General features: G+C 44.9%; 1 protein-coding gene across 3 annotated transcripts in view; it reads left to right on the top strand.

Annotated features, from left to right (window-relative positions):
• CCNB3 (cyclin B3) overlaps window positions 1-19,750 on the top strand; it is a 1,510,800-nt gene that overhangs the window by 828,586 nt on the left and 662,464 nt on the right. For all 3 annotated transcript variants that reach the window (XM_044057491.1, XM_044057492.1, XM_044057490.1), the window contains exon 7: window positions 2,260-2,352. In XM_044057491.1, the coding sequence (XP_043913426.1) occupies window positions 2,260-2,352 (93 nt within the window). The remainder of the gene's footprint in view (window positions 1-2,259; window positions 2,353-19,750) is intronic.

Here is a 19,750-nt window from a genome sequence, read left to right as displayed (position 1 = left end):
CAGTAGTGGTGTCTCACCTGAGGCGGATAGGATTCCGGGTGTTTCCGTATCTGGACGACTTGCTCCTCACTGACACCACCAAGCATCGCCTTGTACAATCCAGGGAATACACAATCAGCCTTTGTTCCCATTTAGGGATCTCAGTCAATTTTGAAAAATCTGCCTTATCGCCCTCACAGCATATCTCATTCGTAGGGGCAGAGTTAGATACTACCACAACGCTGATCAAGCTTCCACAAACAGAGTATCAGCCCTCAGAGACCAGGTCGCTAGAGCCAACCACAGATAGGGATATAGCTAATATGCAACTTACTGAAGAATAGGTAGAGTAGGCAACCTAGAGAATACCAACCAGGCACTAGTTGTACCCGTTCTTCCAGAACGTGGTGGGGGAAGGAGGGAGGGGGATGCAAGAACAAAGGCAAGATGAACAATTCACATGGAACTTTATGGTAAAAACATAACTTTTGTGAAATTGTTCGATCTCGCCATTTGTTCTTACACACGGGTAGCGTCCCTAGCTCCGTTACCCTGGGTGACTCATGGAAGAATGTTCCTGAGTACAGTGGAACCGAGGGACACCCTGTCCTTGGAGGACCTGTCTACTTTGTAGTGAGTGATAAACGTATGAGGTTTTTCCCACGTAGCCGCTGCACAAATAGTATCCAACGGAAGAAGAGCGGCATGGGCTAAAGAAGTAGAAACGGCCCTAGTAGAGAATGAGCCTTAGGCTTGAACGGAAGTGGTTGCTTTGAAGCTGAATACACAATTTATGCAGTCCGAAAGCCATTTGGATAATGTCCATTTTGTTACTGCCATGCCCTTCTTATTATCTGCGAATGAAACAAACAACTGATCCAATTTTCTGTAATCCTTTGTTCTGTCCAGATAAAATCTCAGTTGCCTATGTACATCCAACTTGTGCAGCATGTATTCCAATTTATTTGAATGGTTTTTGAAAAATGTGGTAAGTTCTATAGATTGGTTAATGTTAAGCACAGAGCATACCTTCGGGGGAAATGACGGATTTGTACGCAAAGAGACTCTTTCTGGGTGAAAAACCATGTATGGTGGCCTGACTGACAATGCCTGTAGCTCTGATATTCTACGAGCTGAGGTAACAGCAATGAGGAAGAGGGTCTTCCATGACAAACACTTAAGTGAGCAGGTTGAAGCTGGTTCGAATGGTGGTAACATAAGCTGAGACAACATCAAATTCAAGTTCCATGGAAAAACAGTCTATCGGATGGGTGGACGAAGGTGAAAAGTACCCTTCATGAAAGCACTACAAAAGCCTGTGAGACATAACTGTAGAACCCCCTTCACCTACATGGAAGTTCGATATGGCCGCTAATTGCACCCTTATCATAGAAGTAGAGGCCCCTTCGTGAAAGTGTAGATAAAAATTCCAGGATTTTGTGTATCGGGGCCACCAAGGGATCTAACCCTTGCGCTGATGCCCAGCACGCAACACGTTTCCATTTGCTTTTGTATAGTTTTATGGTAGAAGGTTTGTGGGAAGAAACTAGAATGTGCTGTACTGTTGGAGACAAAAACTTTGACCTGGCTAAATTGGGAAGTGGAGCAGCCAAGCTGTCAGTTTGAGGGACTGAAGGGATGGATTAGGAACTCCCGACGAGTGAGTCAATAAGTCTGGCACTGGGTCCAGAATCCATGGGTCCTCCATCAGGTGGGCTCGGAGGAAGGGAAAGCAGATCTGTCGAGGCCAGAATGGTGCTATGAGTATGATCGTCCTTTCCAGATTTCAAACTTTAACTTTCAACTTTTTAACTTTTTTTTTTTTTTTTTGAAAGTGCTGTGTTATCTAAGGTATACTGTTAGAGCACATACATATACTGTCCTAAGCACAACCCATAAACAGAACATGTCTTGGTTGCCTCAAGTTGTTTTGCTCTTTGTTGTAGATAATTTGCAAAGAAACTTTCCGGTGATGCTCAGTCCTTGTTGCTCTATTCATGGAATGGCTGAGTATGGCATTTCTCATAGGTGTTGCAGGGCAGGAAATGAACATTACAGCAATCAACCATCCTCTGAAGTATTAAAGCCTTAGAGTTATTAGGTCAGGTAAAAGCTGAGTCTTGCAGTGCTGTTAAATGCTTTGTTTTGTAATTACTCTTTCTGTGAAGTTTTAGTTTGTTGGGCATAACACATCCATGCACATGTACTGCCTGCTGTGATTCTCTGAATGACTGGTTTGAATAAAATGTTGCGTCTTCAAATCTGTTTTTGTTTTCACAGGTGAAATTCAAGTTGCCAGATTATATGGAAAAACAGGAGGACATCACTCAGGATATGAGGGGAATCCTTATTGACTGGATGGTGGAAGTGCAGGTATGGATTAATTACTCATACGCAGAGACTGAATTAGAATATTTTGTTTGGAGTGAATTACTGTGAATGTGTGTGGTGGTGGTTTTGCAAGTTTTTCTACAAGTGCCCCCCCCAATTAAATTCATAGTAGTTAAAGTAAAAAAAAAAAAAATCATGTTGCTGTGAAAAAAATGCAGTTAGTGAAGTTTAATTTAATGTTGTAAGGGTATTTTATTACAGTAATACTGTGGCTTGGTCGGGGTTTCAAAGGATATGTCTATCAGTGCCTGTATAAAAAAAAAAGAGTTATGAGGGTCAATCTATAGCTCTACCCTCTCACTTTCCGGGGAGTCCTTCCCCTTTACAAAGAGGGGTGGTTCCACTTCATTTTAACAGAGGGGACTCCAGGCACTAAAGTTTCAGTACCTGGTAACAGGCACCCAGTAGCTTTCAAGAGACCTTGACCCAGGTTTAACCACTCACTTGAGAGAGCCTATGGTGAAAGAGACAAAGGAAGAAGGCCCATCAGACTTGGTATCCATGTGGTAGTTGTGAGGCAGTGCTGGTGCGACACAGGGCAGCAAGAACCCTGGATGTTCATTGTGTTTCAAAGTAGCAGTAATGGCCTTTGGAATTTTCTTCCTTCGAAGCCCAAGGCCAGTCTGAATACCATAGCACTGATCCTTTTCCCAAGGCCTGGTGAGCATCCTCACATCTAATGTCAGGAAGACTGGAAAGGGATCACCTGGCACCATTTCTTCACTTCTTTCTTGCCACCATAAACCAAAGTACTGGGTTTGTAAGTATGTCAGTCAGTCTGAAACCAGAGATCAGTTAGGAAAGCTAACTGCTTCATTAGGGACCCTTTTTTTTTGTGTCTAGCCTTAAATTTTCAAGTCCAATGTTTAATGTGTGGTAGGCAAAGCCCCACCGAGAATTTCCACTCTGCTTATACTGCCTGAGTACAGAGCACAGTGTGCCCCAACTGTTCCCAATGCGCTTATTCTTCCAGGGTCATTAGGCGTAGGGCCCAGTCTCCCCAAAAATGCACAGAACAGAGTACAGAACATGTATTGGTCTTCGTGTTTCACTGTTGCAGTTATTACATTTGGGTTATCTGCCTGCAGGTAGCCCTCAGCCGGCCTGATTATCAAAGTCTTGGGTCCTGCGTCGGATGCTGTGTCTTCCATGACGTCAGGTAGTCAGGGGTATAAAGCATGCAGCCAACGCCATTACATCAGTCTTTCTTGCCGCTCAATGCCCGAAGCAGAAGCAGTTGACAAATGCCAGTCAGCCAACTCCTGAAATTTTCATTTTTGAGTTTCAGAACCGTAGTCTTCAAAAAGCTAAGTACCCCATTGGGAGATCCTTTCTCTTGCTCTAAACCGATGTCAGTGAAAGTTAACAATCGTATTACCTGTGGAAAGCAAATACCTCATAAAGATTTTTATTCCTTCTGCATTCCTTGACTAGGCCAAGACCACAATGTCCCTCACTGTTGTTTTGTGCCTTATTCAGTCCTCTAACTATTCATCGTCGGTCCATTTTTACAGCAAACCATTTCTGTACTCAGTTTAATTATCCAGAAACTGCTTAGATAAGCCATCCAACTACTGACATTCCAAATAAAACATAAAGATAGACAGAGACCGCACAGGTCCAAAGTTGCCGATGACGCTTCCATTAAGCTAGTCACCAGTACTCAGTAAGGAGCTTTTGCAGCCCCTGATACCCGCTACTTCAGATTAGCAGGCCTCTACTGAGACCCATTCAGAGTCCGGTATGCCGCGAGATGCATCTTTGACTGTGGATCCTGCTGATGTCTCTACCTTGGATGCGTCCGGAGACGCTGTGCAGGCACCAGCTTCTGAGGGGTGTATTCAGGCCCTACGGACTTGCATTTCAAACAGACGCCATCTTCTTCAAGGCCTAAAACTCTACCCACGTCTAGACGTCCAAACCGCATGGTCAGACCCATATGCCTAAAAAAACAAATAATGGCTAAAGACCTTATTACTCTAATTAGGGGAAGCCAGCTTTCTCCCTCTTAAGACCTAGAACTGATTTTCCTTCTGATTCTTCTGATCAGGATTCTGAAATTTTTGTTTCTTTTGATGACTGGGATTTGCCTTTATCTACCTATGAGGATTCTGATGCAGAGGACTGCATACCCTCTGCTTTCCCTGCAGAAGATTTTTCTTTTGGTGAAACCTTGCTCACACTTGGAGTATTTCCACTGGGAAAGCCAGGATTACTCTGACTCCAAAAAAAGGCTTAGGGAATTCTTACTCCTACCTCAACTCAGGCCTTTAGCTATCCCTCCTGTACTGGACATTGTTGATGATGCCTTTTTCGGAATCTAGCCTGGCCCCTTGCTCTTCACCTCCGGCTCCCAAAAAACCTGACTGGTATTGCAGGGTACCTGACTCTCAGAAGTTCCTTTTTAAAAAATCCTACTGCAGACCCATAGACCATTTCACAGGGACCCAAAGGCATTAAGGCTACTACTGCCAAAAATCCTACCCCATCTGATAGATTCCAGGGCCCTGGACAGAGGGGGTTAAGAAGATATACACTTCTACAACCTTGGCCATTAGGGCCTTAAACTGCCAGTTTCATATGTTAAAGTAGCAGCATATTATTGGACTACTTAAACAGAAAATGATTCCTGACTGTGCCGAAAATGAGGATTTACAGGATTTAATGTATTCTGCTGAACAAGTTGGAAAACATACTTTGCAATGTGGATGTTCTTCGTTCCCCATTGCTGCAGTTCTTACTATTGGGGTATAGTCCGCGTCCAGTCGGCCCGAATACCAGAGTATAAGGCTGACGTCGGTCAGGGCGCATTAGACTGACGTCAGTACGTCAGGGTACTAATGCGCATGACCGACGTCATATCCTCAGTCTTTTTTGCCGCATGGTCCGATGCAGAAGCAGTTTTGCGAGTGCAGGTTGGCGTTCTGAAATATTTCCGAAACCGGAGTTTCAGACCGAAACAGAGTTGGCTAAGTACCCGTTGGGGAACATTTTGGTTTTTCTTGCCTCAGTATTTACCGGATGTCAGAAAAACTGAATAACTGTATTTCTTGTGGGAAACAGATACCTCATAGGCATTACCATACCTTGTGTATACCTTGTTTAGGGCCTGTGCACGACGTTGTTGGTTGCCGCTCTTGTGCTAGGTTTAACAAACGCACTATTAAGAGGAGGTCAGACTGTGCCAGGTTAGTGTTTGGGAAGCGTTGCAATTATAAAATGCCGTCGGATGCTCCGGCGCCCGCTTCGTCAAAGCGCAAGGACAAAACAGCGAAGCCTAGGGTTGATGAACCGGCAGTCCCGGACGTCGGTTCTTTAGAAACTCAGTGGAGCCAGAGGTTTTGCCAGGAGTTTCCATGGAGTCTCAGGCAGAAACTTTACTGTTACAGGATGTGCCTTCTCAGGAGGTAGGCCAGGCTGAGGGGCTTCTCAGGTCACTGTTCTTCCCTCTCTTCCCAAGGTAGTTAGAGCCTCTCCTTCTGTTGCCAAAACTTCTTTGAGAGGTAGGCCTAGTTCAGTTTCAGTGGGGCTTCTCCTAGCATTTGGGTTCTGTACCTAAGAAACATATGCTTAAAATGGCAGAAGATTTGATTACTATGATTAGAGGTTCTATGCCCCGCCTGATAAGAGGCCTAGGGTGGAACGGAGTTTGATAGTTTTGAACAGTGTTCAGAGGCTTCAGAGTCTTCTGGAAGACTTGCAGGAGTATCCTACTTATTCTGATTCTGATGTGGATGATTCCACTCCTACAGCTTCTCCTCCTGAGGATTTCTCATTTTCAGAGACTCTGCATTCCATGAGGGAGCACTTTAAATGGGAAGGCCAGGATTACTCTGATTCCAGGAAAAGGCTTAGGGAATTCTTGTTTTTACCCCAGCATAGGCCCTTAGCTATTCCTCCTGTGTTGAATGTGGTGGAAGATGTTTTTGCAGAGGCTTCCCTGAACCCTGACTCTTTGCCTCCTGCTCCTGTTAAGCCTGATAGGTATTATAGGGTGCCCGAAACTCATAAGTATTTGTTTAAGAGTCCTAGGGCGGACCCAGAAACTATTTCTCAAGGGCCTAAAGGTGTTAAAGCTTCTGTGGTTAAAAATCCTGTTCCCACTGATAAAGAGGCAAGGGCTTTGGATAGGTGGGGGAAGAAAGTGTATACTACTTCCACTCTAGCCATGAGAGCGTTGAATTGTCAGTTTCACATGCTAAAATATCAGAATTATCTCCTTTCACAATTAAAATCTAAGGTGGATGCTTTGGCGGAAGGTATTGAGTGTAAAGAGTTGCTGGATTTGGTTCATGTGTCTGAACAAGTGGGTAAGCATTCTTTGCAATGTGGTTTTGATGCTGTACAGGCCTCCTCCAGGGTGGCTGCTACTAGTTCTGTTCTTCGCAGGCATGCCTGGTTGAAGGATCAGAATTTAGCTGAGCATGTTAAGACAAGGATTTTGGATGCTCCTTTACAGTCTGATGTGTTGTTTGGATCGCCTGTGGAAGCAGTTTTAAAGAAAATGGAGGACAAAGCTAAGTCTATGCAAACTGTTAAAGATTTTTGCAGGTGCAGCCACCAAGTTTAGTAGAAATTGGCCTGCTAAGGGGTGGACATATCCTGCTTATGATTCCCAGTCTAGGGGTAGGTCTAGGCGTGGTAGGGGCAGGGCTCAAGGTTCTTTTAGGCCTAGAACAGGAGTTCACCTGCTCAGACTTCTGGTGAGGGCAGGGGTCAGTCCTTTCGTAAACAGACCCAATGACCTGTCTTTTCAGCTGCCAGTAGATTCTCGTCTGGCAGCTCCTTTGGGAGGAAGACTGTCTCTTTTCAAAGAAAATTGGGATTTAATTACTCAAGACAAATGGGTGTTGGATATTATTCACCACGGTTACAGATTTTATTTCCATACAATGCCCCTTTCAAAGGCATGCCAGACGTTCCTCCTCCACAAAGAAAAGAGGCTCACAAGCAAGTTTCTCAGTTACTCCAGATGGGGGCCATTCAGCCAGTCCCTGTATCAGAAAGGGGCCTAGGATTTTATTCTCGCCTGTTCCTAGTACCAAAGAAGGGGAACACGTGGAGACCAATTTTGGATTTATCTCTCCTCAACACTTTTCTGGACATTCCCAAGTTCAAAATGTTGACGTTACAACAGCTTTTACCCCTGCTGGGCAAAGATCACTGGATGGTAACTTTAGATCTCAAGGAAGCTTACCTTCATGTGCCTATAAGGCTAAGTTGCAGGAAGTATCTGCGGTTTCGATCTGGAAATTCTTATTATCAGTTCTCTGCATTGCCCTTTGGCTTATCTACTGCGCCCAGAGTATTCACAAAGGTTCTGGCTCCAGTGATAGCTTACTTCAGGCTTCAAGGAATTCAAATCTATCCTTACTTGGACGACTGCCTGATTCTGGCTCAAGAAAAGGAAGACCTTCTACAGCATCTGGAATATGTTATAGCAGTGCTAAGATGCCTAGGGTATTCTGTGAACGAAATAAAGTCCAGTCTAGTACCCTCTCAAGACATGTGCTTTCTGGGTGTGAGACTGAATACAGCAGCCCAGATGGCCTTTTTAACCCCGGACAAACAAAAGAGTCTATCACTTTACTTCCATCAACTATGTCATCAGTCCGTGCTGACTGCAAGGACAGTCCTTCAAGCATTAGGGTTCATGGCATCTTGTATTCTGGTGCTTCCCAATGCCAAACTGCATATGAGGAAGCTACAATGGTATCTCACAAATGTATGGACACAGCACTGCCAGGATTTGGACACTGTCATTCAAATAATACCTTGCCTTCAAAAAGAATTTTTGTGGTGGGCTCAGGAATGTCACCTAAAGAAGGGACTCTCTGTGACCCGGCCAGAGGCGAGTCAGATTTTAACGACAGATGCCTCGGACATTGCTTGGGGAGCTCATCTAAATGGAAAGTGGATACAAGACAAGTGGCCTGCCAGACTACAGCATCTACATATCAATATGAAGGAGATGTTAGCAGTTCAGTTTGCATTAATGGCTTTCAAGGAGTTACTTCTTCCAGGGCAGGTGTTGATTCTAACAGACAACACAACTGTCATGTGGTACATCAACAAGCAAGGGGAACACATTCTTATCCTCTATGCAGGCAAGCAATGATTTTATGGGAGACTGCGCTAAGCTTGCAACTAACTCTTCAGGCAAGGTTTCTGCGGAGCACAGAACTCCTTAGCAGATGTGTTAAGCAGACAAATCATGGATCCCCACAGTGGAAACTGGATCTTCATGTATTTCAAAATTGACAGTGTCATGGGGAACTCCAGACATAGATCTGTTCGCTTCTCCACTAAACCACCAGCTGCCACAGTATTGCACAAAGGGGTTTCATCACACAGCTTGGAAAGTGGATGCTCTGTCTTTCAGTTGGAAAAACCTTCATGTGTATGCCTTTCCTCCTCTGCCTCTTCTTCCAAAGGTACTATTAAAGGTCAGACAAGACAGGCCAAGGATGATTTTGATAGCTCCAGATTGGCCTCGGCAACACTGGTACCCACTACTACGGAGTCTGGTAAGGAAGCCTCCATGGCCTTTACCTCTGATTCCTCATCTGTTATCTCAGCAGGATGGTCATCTGCTCAATGTCAAGCTTCACTCTCTTCATCTAACAGCCTGGCATATTCTGTGTTGAAACACAGCAGGTCTCAACTTCCTCAACAAGTTTTAAATGTGATTATGGAAGCTAGAAGACCTAGTACAAGGAAAGTGTACGCAGAAAAATGGAAGAGATTTTTATTTTGGAGTACAGCAAAGAATTTGCAGGTTTCTGAGCCTAATTTGAGTGTGGCTCTTCAATATCTTACTGAGTTATTGGACAAAGGTTTGTCCTTCTCTTCCATTAAGATTCATGCTGCAGCAATTTCAGCTCATTATGATTGTGACCCACCATTGTTTTCGCATCCTTTGTTCAAGCAGTTTCTTAGAGGGGCAAAGAATATAAGACCCCCGTAGAGCTCCTACTCCTGCTTGGGATCTCAATTTTGTGTTGGAAAAACTTACTCTACAACCTTTTGAGCCTGCGGCTACTGCTGAATTGAAATACTTGTCATGGAAGACTGCTTTTCTGTTGGCTATTACTTCTGCAAGACGGGTGTCTGAGTTGCAGGCCCTTATGGCAGTAGAGCCATTTTTGATTTTCCATAAGGATAGGGTATCATTACGTACTAATCCTTCCTTTATGCCTAAGGTGGTTTCTAGTGTGGCTTTAAACCAAACTATTCATTTGCCTACTTTTTATGCAGACCCCCAAAATAAAAGGGAAAAGATTTTGCACACTTTAGATGTACACAGGCAATTGCGTTATTATTTAAGCAGGACTAAGGATTTCAGGCAGTCTCAGCAGTTGTTTGTTTCTTTTGCTTTGAGTTCACAGGGCAAGCCTGTGTCAAAACAAACTATTTCTAGGTGGATTGGCTTTTGCATTGCATTTTGTTATTCCCATCATGGCAAGGAGATTCCAGCTGGGATTAGGCCTCATTCCACTAGGGCTACTGCCACTTCAACAGCATTTCTAAGGGGGGTGGCAACTAAGGATATTTTGGAAGCAGCTACTTGGAGTTCAGTGCATACTTTCTCTAAGCATTATCACCTTCCTATCTACTCTAAGTCTAGGGCTGGTTTTGCCACAGCTGTTTTGCAAGGCATGTTGTCAGCTCCTGCTTCTTTGATTTGCCAGCCTCCCTTACCTCTGCTTTGGGATTCTACCCAATAGTAAGGACTGCAGCAATGGGAACGAAGAACATAGTACAGTTTTGTACCTACCATAAATGTAGATGTTCGAGGATCCCCATTGCTGCACTCCAATTTACCCTCCCTCCTTCCCCTCTGTGTTTAGGGGTGGTTGTGTAGGTGAGGTTACATGCTTATGTTTTTGTATATATTCTTGTATATATTGTACATATTTTTGGTGCAGGTATTTTGGGCCTTGTCTTTTTAGGGTCTTCTGGCATCTGGGGCAAGAAAAGACTGAGGATATGACGTTGGTCATGCGCATTAGTACCCTGACGTACTGACGTCAGTCTAATGCGCCCTGACCGACGTCAGCCTTATACTCTGGTATTCGGGCCGACTGGACGTGGACTATACCCCAGTAGTAAGGACTGCAGCAATGGGGATCCTCGAACATCTACATTTATGGTAGGTACAAAACTGTACTTTTTGATTCACTAGAGGCATCTTGCAAGGCTGCTGTCACTGGGTTTGTACTTAAAAGGCATGCTTGGCTTAAGGAGCAATCGTTGCCAGATCATGTTAAAGCTAAATTGCTGGATACTCCCTTAAATCAGGACCGCCTGTTTGGCAACAAAGCAGTAGTAGTACTTTAAAAAAAAAAAAAAAAAAAATGGAAGAAAAAACCAAATATATGCAAACTGTTAAAGATTTCCTACACGTCCAGCCTCCAAGATTTAGTAGGCATTGGCCCTCTAAGAATTGGTCCTTTCCTGTCTCTTCCAGGCCTTCAGTCCAAACCCAAAACCAGCAGACCACCTAGGCTTCAGTCTCAATGTACGCACAGGACTAAGCAGTGGGGGGATCCCACTTCCAAATCGGGGAGTAGTAAGATTCCCCCCCCCCCCCCCCCCAACGGTAAACTCTCTCAGTGACTTAACTTTAAAACTTCCAAGCCCTTCTCAACTGTCTGCTCCTTTAGGAGGAAAGATTGCTCTGCAGACAAAAAAACTGGGAACTAATTACCCCGGACAAATGGGTTTTAAATATAGTTTCCCAAGGATACAGATTTCACTTCCACACATTACCAACCCCACACGATTGGCCAGATCTACCCCCAAATCAGTGGGCAGAGGCTGAAAAGTAAGTACTTGCTCTCTTAAGCATAAGGGCTATTCAACCTGTACCAGAAGAGGAAAAGGGTTTCTACTTGAAACTTTTCCTGGTACCCAGAAAAGGCCCCTCAGTGTCCTATCTGGACCTTTCTATCCTAGACACCTGTTTGGTGATCCCAAAATTCAAGATGCTAACTCTTCACCAGTTGCTTCCTATGCTAGGCAAAGATGCCTGGTTGGTAACACTGGATTTAAAGGCAGCCTACCTGCACATCCCAATCAGGGAATCTTGCAGAAGATACCTAAACTTCAAAGCAGGCTACATGTACTATCCGTTCTCTGCACTGCCCTTTGGCTTATCTACTGTGCCCAGGGTATTCACAAAGTGCCTAGCTCCAGACATTGTATTTTGCAGGCAAAGAAATATTCAAATATACCCATACCTGGACGATTGCCTAATTCAGGGAGAAAGCCAGGACATACTTTTGAATCATCTGGCATTTGTACAAAAGGTGCTAACTTGTCTGGGGTACACCATAAACGAAAAATCACATTTTGTACCCTGTCAACAAATTATATTCCTGGGAGCAAGCTTGAACACAACTTCCCCGATGGCCTTCCTCACACCAGAGAAACAACTTCATTTGACAGCTTACTTCAAACTAATGACCACAAATCCCTGCTATCTGCAAGGCAAATACTGCAAGCCTTGGGGTTCATGGCCTCCTGCGTTCTACTAATTCCATATGCAAGACTGCATATGAGGAAACTACAATGCTATCTAAAAAGCCTATGGTGTCAACATTCTCAGGATCTGGAAGCAATGATTCCCATCATACCTTGCCTACAGTTACAGTTCCTTTGGTGGGCAGAGGCCTGCCACCAAAACAAAGGACTACCATTCACTCTACCCCCTGCCGCCCAAACCCTAACAAGAGATGCATCAGACTATGCATGGGGGGCTCATCTGGCAGGGGAGTGCATTCAGGGCAAATGGAACCTAAGTCAAATGCACCTGCATATCAATCGAAAAGAAATGTTAGTTGTACAGAATGCTCTGACAGCCTTCCAGGACCACATTCCAGGACAATTAAGGATGGACAATACCACTGTTGTGTGCTACATAAACAAGCAGGGGGGGGGGTACCCATTCATACCTCCTCTGCAGACCAGCCATGGCTCTGTGGAACACAGCCTTGAGCTACCAAGTGCATCTACAGGCTCAATTTCTGCCAGGAAAGCTAAATACACTGGCAGACGAACTAAGCAGAAATCTCATGGACCCACACAAGTGGAAACTGGAACCAAAGACTTTCAACATGTTGATAAATAAATGGGGAGCCCAGATATAGACCTCCCCCCAGAACTACCAATTGGACAAGTTCTGCCCAAGGACTTCCCACATACAAGCTTGGAAAATGGATGCCGTGCCCTTCAACTGGAAAAATCTATCAGTTTATACCTTTACTCCTCTGCCTTTCCTCTCAAAAGTACTACTAAAGATCAAACAGGACAAACCAAGGAAAATACTGATTGCACCAGTACCCTATCTTGCTCAATGTCACTGCTGGCACCATGGCACCTGCCTCAGACCCCCTACTCTGCTGTCCCAGCAGGAGGGCCAGATTCTGCATCCTCGGCTTCAAACCCTGAACCTGGCAGCCTGGCTAATTACTTGACCTCCGTTTCCATCCTTCAGTAAACTGGTGTTGGATGTCATTTTGGAGGCAAGGAGGCCTAGTACTAGAAAATCTTATGCTGAAAAATGGAAAAGATTCTGTTCCTGGAACCAAACTCAAGGGGTGGGCACAGCTGCGCCCAATTTACCTCAGATTCTTCAATACTTAACTGAGATGCTTCACAAGGGAGTTTTTTTTCCTCCAAAATTCATGCCTCAGCCATTTCAGCTCATTACAACACAGAACCACCCCTCTTCTCCCATCCACTGCCCAAGCAGTTCCTCGGGGGGGGCCAAAAACTTAAGACCACCCAGGAGAGCTCCAACTCCAGCCTGGGACCTTAACTTTGTATTGGAAAAACTCACTCTACTTCCTTTTGAGCCAGCTGGAAGTGCAGAGTTAAAATTCCTTTCTCGGAAAACAGCCTTCCTTTTAGCGATCACTTCAGCAAGAAGGGTATCTGAATTACAGGCCCTTATGGCAGTGGAGCCTTTCATCATCTTTCATGCAAACAGGGTGTCCCTCAGGACCAATCCTCCTTCGTGCCCAAGGTAGTATCCATTGTGGCTCTTAATCAGTCCATTCATTTGCCAACCTTCTTTTCTAATCACAGAACAAAGGGGAACGGATTTTGTACTCCTTAGATGTGCACAGTCAACTTAGATTTTACTTGGACAGGACTAAACCTCAAAGAAAATCTGAACTGCTGGTGGCATTTGCTGCAGGGGCAGAGAGGAAGGCCGTTTCAAAGCAAACCACTTCTAAATGGATAGGCCATTGCATTCATTTCTGCTATAAGCACCATGGAAAACCTATCCCACAGGTGGATAAGACCACACTCAACCGGGGCTGCATCTACCTCTACAGCCTTTCTCAGAGGCGTCCCTACCAGGGACATCCTAGAAGCTGCTACATGGAGTTCTGTACATAATTTCACCAAGCATTACTATTTGCCTATTTTCTCTAAATCCAGAGCTGGTTTTGCCACTGCAGGGCCTTATAGCTGGTCCTAATGCTATCTAAATTCCTCCTCCCATCCTTAGCTTTGGGAATCTCCCCAAATGTGGTGACTGCAACAATGAAACACGAAGAACATAGTACAGTTGTGTACACTTACCATAATTGTGGATGAGTGTATTCACTGTTGCAGTCCTGGTTACCCTCCCTCCAACCCCCCTGACTTCTTTTGGCTATACCTCTATTCTCCTTTACTATGCTTAAAAGCTTTTTGGTGTATTTGCTTTTTTGTTAGAGGTATAACATTGCATATATATATTTAATTGCTTCCCATTAGGGGGGCACCTGATATCTAGGGCAAGAAAAACTGATGTAATGGCACTGGCTGCATGCTTTATACCCCTGGCTACCTAACATCATGGAAGATGAGACAGCAACCGATGCAGGACCCAAGACTTTGATAATCAGGCTGACTGAGGGCTACTACAAGCAGATAACCCAAATGTGATGACTGCAACAGTGAATACACTCTAACATCTACATTTATGGTAAGTGTACACAACTGTACTATCCTAATGCTCTCTGCCTCCTCCCTCCCTTAGCTTTGGGAATCTACCCAAATGTGGTGACCAACAGTGAAACACTAAGAACATAGTACAGTTGTGTACATTTACCATAAATGTAGATGTTTGAGTGTGTTCACTGTTGCAGTCCTGGTTTCCCTCCCTCTAGCCCCCCTGACTTCTATTCGCTATACCTTTCTTCTAGTTTACTGTATTTAAGCTTTCTGGTGTATTTGCTTTTTGTTGGAGATGTAACCTTGCATATAATTGCTTCCTGTTATGGGGGCAGCTGACATCTGGGGCAAGAAAAACTGATGTAATGGTGTCGGCTGCATACTTTATACCCCTGACTACCGGACGTCATGGAAGAAGAGCATCCGACGCAGGACCCAAGACTTTGATAATCAGGATGGCCGAGGGCTACCTGCAGGCAGATAACCCAAATGTAATGACTGCAACAGTGAATACATCTACATTTATGGTAAGTGTCCGCAACTGTACTTTTGCTATAACATCATCTGGTCCCCTGATTTAGATCCCACAAAAGAGGCAGGAGAGGCATCAAAAAGAAGAGGTTATTGGAGCACCTGACAGCAGCATTTCTAGTTTCAGTGCTCTTCCCAGGGTTGAGATTGCCAAAGGAGATGACGCACTTTTGCAGCCCCCTCCAATGACAGAACATGCTGCAGACACCATTGGCAAGACTCCTCAGTAGCTGCCATGTTATCAACACCATTGATATCCTCTTGGGCAGAGTTTACCCAGATGTCAGATGGATCTATATCAAATTCTATCACCCAGATCATGGAGGCTGATGGGGGGAGGGCAGTGTCCCTTGCATTTTTCATCCCAAGAGACTGGATTTAGTCTGCAGCTGCCTACTTGCAGCCTTAGCCTGCTGTGACCAAAGGCTCCCCCAAATTTAGGCCAAGCTAAAGACCTGTCTGTTGTCATCTTGCCCCAGCCTTGGCCACTTGTTCTTCAAGCCCCCAACTCCCAGGCCTAATTGCAGGATTTGAATTGGTCAATAACCTGATGGAATTCATGAGGTCGAGACAGACGGGCCCTGAAAAGTATCTTGTTCAGGAGTCACCCCTGTCAAAAGAAACCGGAACCCCTCCACTCAGAAGTCTTGACTCTGTTAAAGATGAGTTGCTATTTTCTAGCTTTCCAGTAGGTCATATGCCAACGGTCAGAAAACACACTTTCCTCAGTCCCTGCGCTAAACCTCTCTTTAATGGGGGACTGCATAAAATGAGAGCTCTTCAGCTTGGGAGGTTCAAGAGTGTCAAAAGTTTAATGAAAGGGTAGGGTAATTTTTTGGGCGGCTTCAGCACAAACGTTTTTTTCATCCTGCAGTCTTGGAAGTAATGGATTATATCCAAGATGCATCCCTGCAGCCCGACTCCTTCCTCCTACAAAACTTAGCTAGTTTTACAGGGTGCTAGAGTCCCACAGACATGTACAGAAGTAGTTTTGGAGGTTATCTCCTCAGAATCAAAGGGAGCCAAGGGGTTGGACTTCAAAGAATCTGTTGCCAAATGATAGATATCAGAGCCCTTGGCAGTTTTGTCAAGAAGGTATACATTTCAGCTATCCCCGCCATTTGAACTTTAAGCTACCAATTTCATAAGAATAAATATTAGGAGTCCCTTAGAGTTGCTTCAGCAGTTACCAGGTGCACATTCAAATACAGCTTTGTTGCTTTATGAACTTCACGCGTGGTCGCTGCTTCAGAGTCTGTCATTAGGAGGTATTTGTGGCTAAGTGAACAGACTCTGCCAGTGCTTGCTAAATTGGAAGTCTTCAGTTCCCCTCTGGATAAGGGTTACATTTTTGGACCCCAAGCCCAAAGTATTTTCAAGTAGCTGATGAAGTTGAAGGCTGTTCAGACAGTTGGACTTACCCCTGCCTAGATTCAGCAGGAATTTACCCACTACAAGCCGTACATTCTCTTGATGTGCACAGACAGCTCCAATTTTATTTGCACAAAACAAACCACAGTAAATTTATTCACCCATTTGTGACATTTACAGAGACTAAAGAGGGGAAACCCGCCAGCAAATGGACTGTTTCTAAGTGGACTGCTAAATGTATTGCTTTTTTGGTGCAAATGCCATGGAAAGCTGGTGCCTGACAATATTAGGTCACATTCTAGCAGCCAGTACTGCCTTCCTGTGGGGTGTGCCTACCTGTTGCATTAGGCAGCCAGCCACATGGTCCTTAGTGCATGCCTTTTCAAGAAAATTCAACCTAGCTTGTGTAGCCTTTAGGTCCAGGGCCTCCCATACCCTGTCACCCGCCCAACCAACCTTCCTTTTCTCTCTAGTTGTGGAATCCTCCCACAGGTTATTACTGTAACAGTATAGTTGTGTATCTGCTTACTATAAATGTATGCAGTTGAGTGTCTTTGCTGGTACAACACCTATTTATCTCCCTTAAAGCCCCTATTTTCTTGGCTATCTTTGTAGGTCGGGGTGGGTACCCGAATATCCTTTGGGTATCCCAAATTAGATCCCCCTGTGCTCCTTTTCCTTCTTACCTGAGGGACAGTGCTGGGCAGTTCATGCTCTTGGCCACAAGCAAGGAGAGTGGAACTCTGGTTAGGGGCAAGAAAGACCCAAGGAAATGGTGTCAGTTGACCAATTGTATGCAGATATCCTGGTGTAGGATGAAGGGCATCGGCTGAGCCCTGGAGTACAGGATCAAGTCTTTGCTATTTCTGACAGCCTCAGATTTCCATGACAGGAAATGCTAATTTCCCACATTTATGGTAAGTAGATACCCAACTATACTCTCTGCAGCACTGTCCCTGGGTAGTTAAAATACCTCTGTGAGCTTCTCTGTACAGGTTTGGTATATACTTTCATTTATGGATCACTTCTCCAGCATGTTAGCCTGTTTGCCACTAGATCCACCCTTGGCCAGCCAAAGGCCAGTGAAGCAATTCCTTAAGGAAAACTACTTTTGAGGCCACTTAAAAAGTAGCAACCCCACCCTCAGACTTCACTTTTGATTTGGAAAAATGTACCCAAATCCCCATTAAGCTAGCATCCACCACACATGCACAACCGTACACTTTTTGACTTGGCAGCAGGTGTAGCAGTCCTCCATTACCTTGGCCAAAAGTATGTCAGACGTTCAAGCCCTAATGTGTAAGGAACCCTGCCTGGTGACACTGAGAACCAACCCATTTGAATTGCTGTCCCTTTTCCACAGAATAAGGAAGAAAGATTCTATATTCCATTGATGTACCCAGTTCTCGCACTCTCTTGCAGCAAAGAAGGGAGCACTAATTTGTAGTGTGTATCTAAATGGATGGCATGTTGAATCCAATTGCTCTACTCTTCCCAAGGTAATTGTCTGGGAGGTGTACTCAAGCCTACCTGGGCACAGCCAGAACTATGGCCTCCATAAAGAGAGCAAGTACCCAAGCCATACTGAAAGTAGCCACTGTGGGGCATCTCTTGACACCTTCTCAAAACATTACAAACTTGACATTGACTCCAGGGGTAGAACAGGATTTGCTTTATCCATACTTCAGGTCATAAAGTAGCCCATTGTCTCCTGGTAGGTTGCCACTTTATCATCCAGAAGCTCTTTGAATCCTCCAATAGCCTACTTCAATAGAAAGCTAATGGAGAGCATATTAGAATTGAGTGAACTTGCCATTTTGGATGTTTGAGCAGATCACTGTTTCATTACCACATCCCGCCCTTCATCCCCTCTGGGTTTGTTTCCCTTTGGATTGTAGGCATTCTAGCCTACGGTACTGTTCTCTTCCTGTCAACCTTTTCCTCACTTCTTCTCTAGGGCCTTGGTTCTGCTTGGGTTTGAGTAATTGGATGAGGAGGCTAGTTACTTCTCTCCTTTTTTTCTGAGCAGATATTTGGGCCATTCCTCACCTTAGTCCATCCTTGGTGTCTTGGTGCCTATTCCTGGGAATGTCAGTGGTAGTTTGAGGATGCTCTAAACATTGGTAGGAGGGTCCCACAAGCAGTCCTGTGTCTCTACCAAGCACATTGAAAAGCAGTTAAGATCTCTCCCTTAGTGTCTGTGTGAAGATCATTCTTGCCTCTGCCTCTCTTTGCAATTTTTACATATTCTTTGTGCCTAAGTGAGTTTGTATCTATGTAATGTTTGCATATTCCTTGTGTTTGCATGTGTTTGTCTCTGAGTAACCAGCTTCATCCTACCTCACAGAAATGTGCTGGTAGATTGGTTGCACTAAACTGCCCAAGTATATGTTAGCAAATGAGCAATAACTGAGAATTTGGAGGGTAAAATAGGGCTTTTCACCCTTGAAAGGGCATTCCACTTCTAAAACGGACCTGTGATCCCTGCAAACTCTTATCTTACACTCAGCTAGTGAGGGTTCCAGCTCACACCAGTCCTGTGGTTTAAAGGATAAGGTGCTCATACGAGTTGCAGGCATATGTTCGTGTTTCACTGTTGCAGTCCTTACAAAATGGGTTATCCGGCTCCCGGTAGCCCACAGTCAGCCATAATACCAATGTCCTTCGTATATGACGTTGGCTTCTTTCGGTTTAGGCCTGACATCGGGTACAAAAGAAGGCAGCCGACGCCATTTCCTCAGTCATTCTTGACACGGAGCCTTAAGCAGAAGCATTTTGCACGAGTGCCAGTTGGCAGAGTACCTTCTTTTTGTATTCCAACATCCTCAGAGATTACCCCGTTGGGGACCCTCTTTTCTTGCTTTAATGAATGTCAGTGAAAGTTAATAACTGTCTTGCCTGTGGAAAACAGATTCCACACTGATTTTCACTCCTATTGTAGTACTTGTTTGGGCCTTGAGCACGACATCCCTAATTGTGTTCTCTCTGCTTCTTTCAACCCGTGTACCATACTTCGTAGAGCTAGGATCTTGTTCAAGCATTTTGGAGTCTGACCTAAGTTTGTCGTTATGGCATCTTCTTGTCTCCCGACTTCAGATCTTCCTAAGAAGCATAAGGATAAGGACCGTGACAGGCTTGGGGTCAAATTAGCTGATGACGTCCCTGTTAAGTTGGTTGTCGGCCCAGCGGTAGTCAGTGAGGTGCTTTCTTAGCCCCTGCAGTCTGCGGAGGTTCAGCAGCAGGCATCTGCGGAGACCTTTTCTGAGTCCTCCATACCGCAGGCTTCCACTTCTGACCCTCTGCCAGTTGCTGCCTCTGGATCTAGAGCCACTTAGCAGGCACCAGCTTCTAAGGCCTCTTTTCTCCGCCCGGTGACCAGATCCAGACCAGCCTTGATTCAGACTTCTGTGGTGGCTAAGCCTCCTGAGTCCCCCCGGCTTTCTAGTAGGCCATCCATCCGAAAATCTACTCCAAAGCAGGCGCCGGCCTCCCCTCAAATGCCTCCGGCTCAGATGGTTAAAATGAC

This window comes from Protopterus annectens, chromosome 15.part0, assembly GCF_019279795.1.
Source record: "Protopterus annectens isolate FY-2018-M chromosome 15.part0, PAN1.0, whole genome shotgun sequence".
Classification (NCBI taxonomy): domain Eukaryota; kingdom Metazoa; phylum Chordata; order Ceratodontiformes; family Protopteridae; genus Protopterus; species Protopterus annectens.
This window is presented reverse-complemented; position numbering and strand designations above follow the sequence as displayed.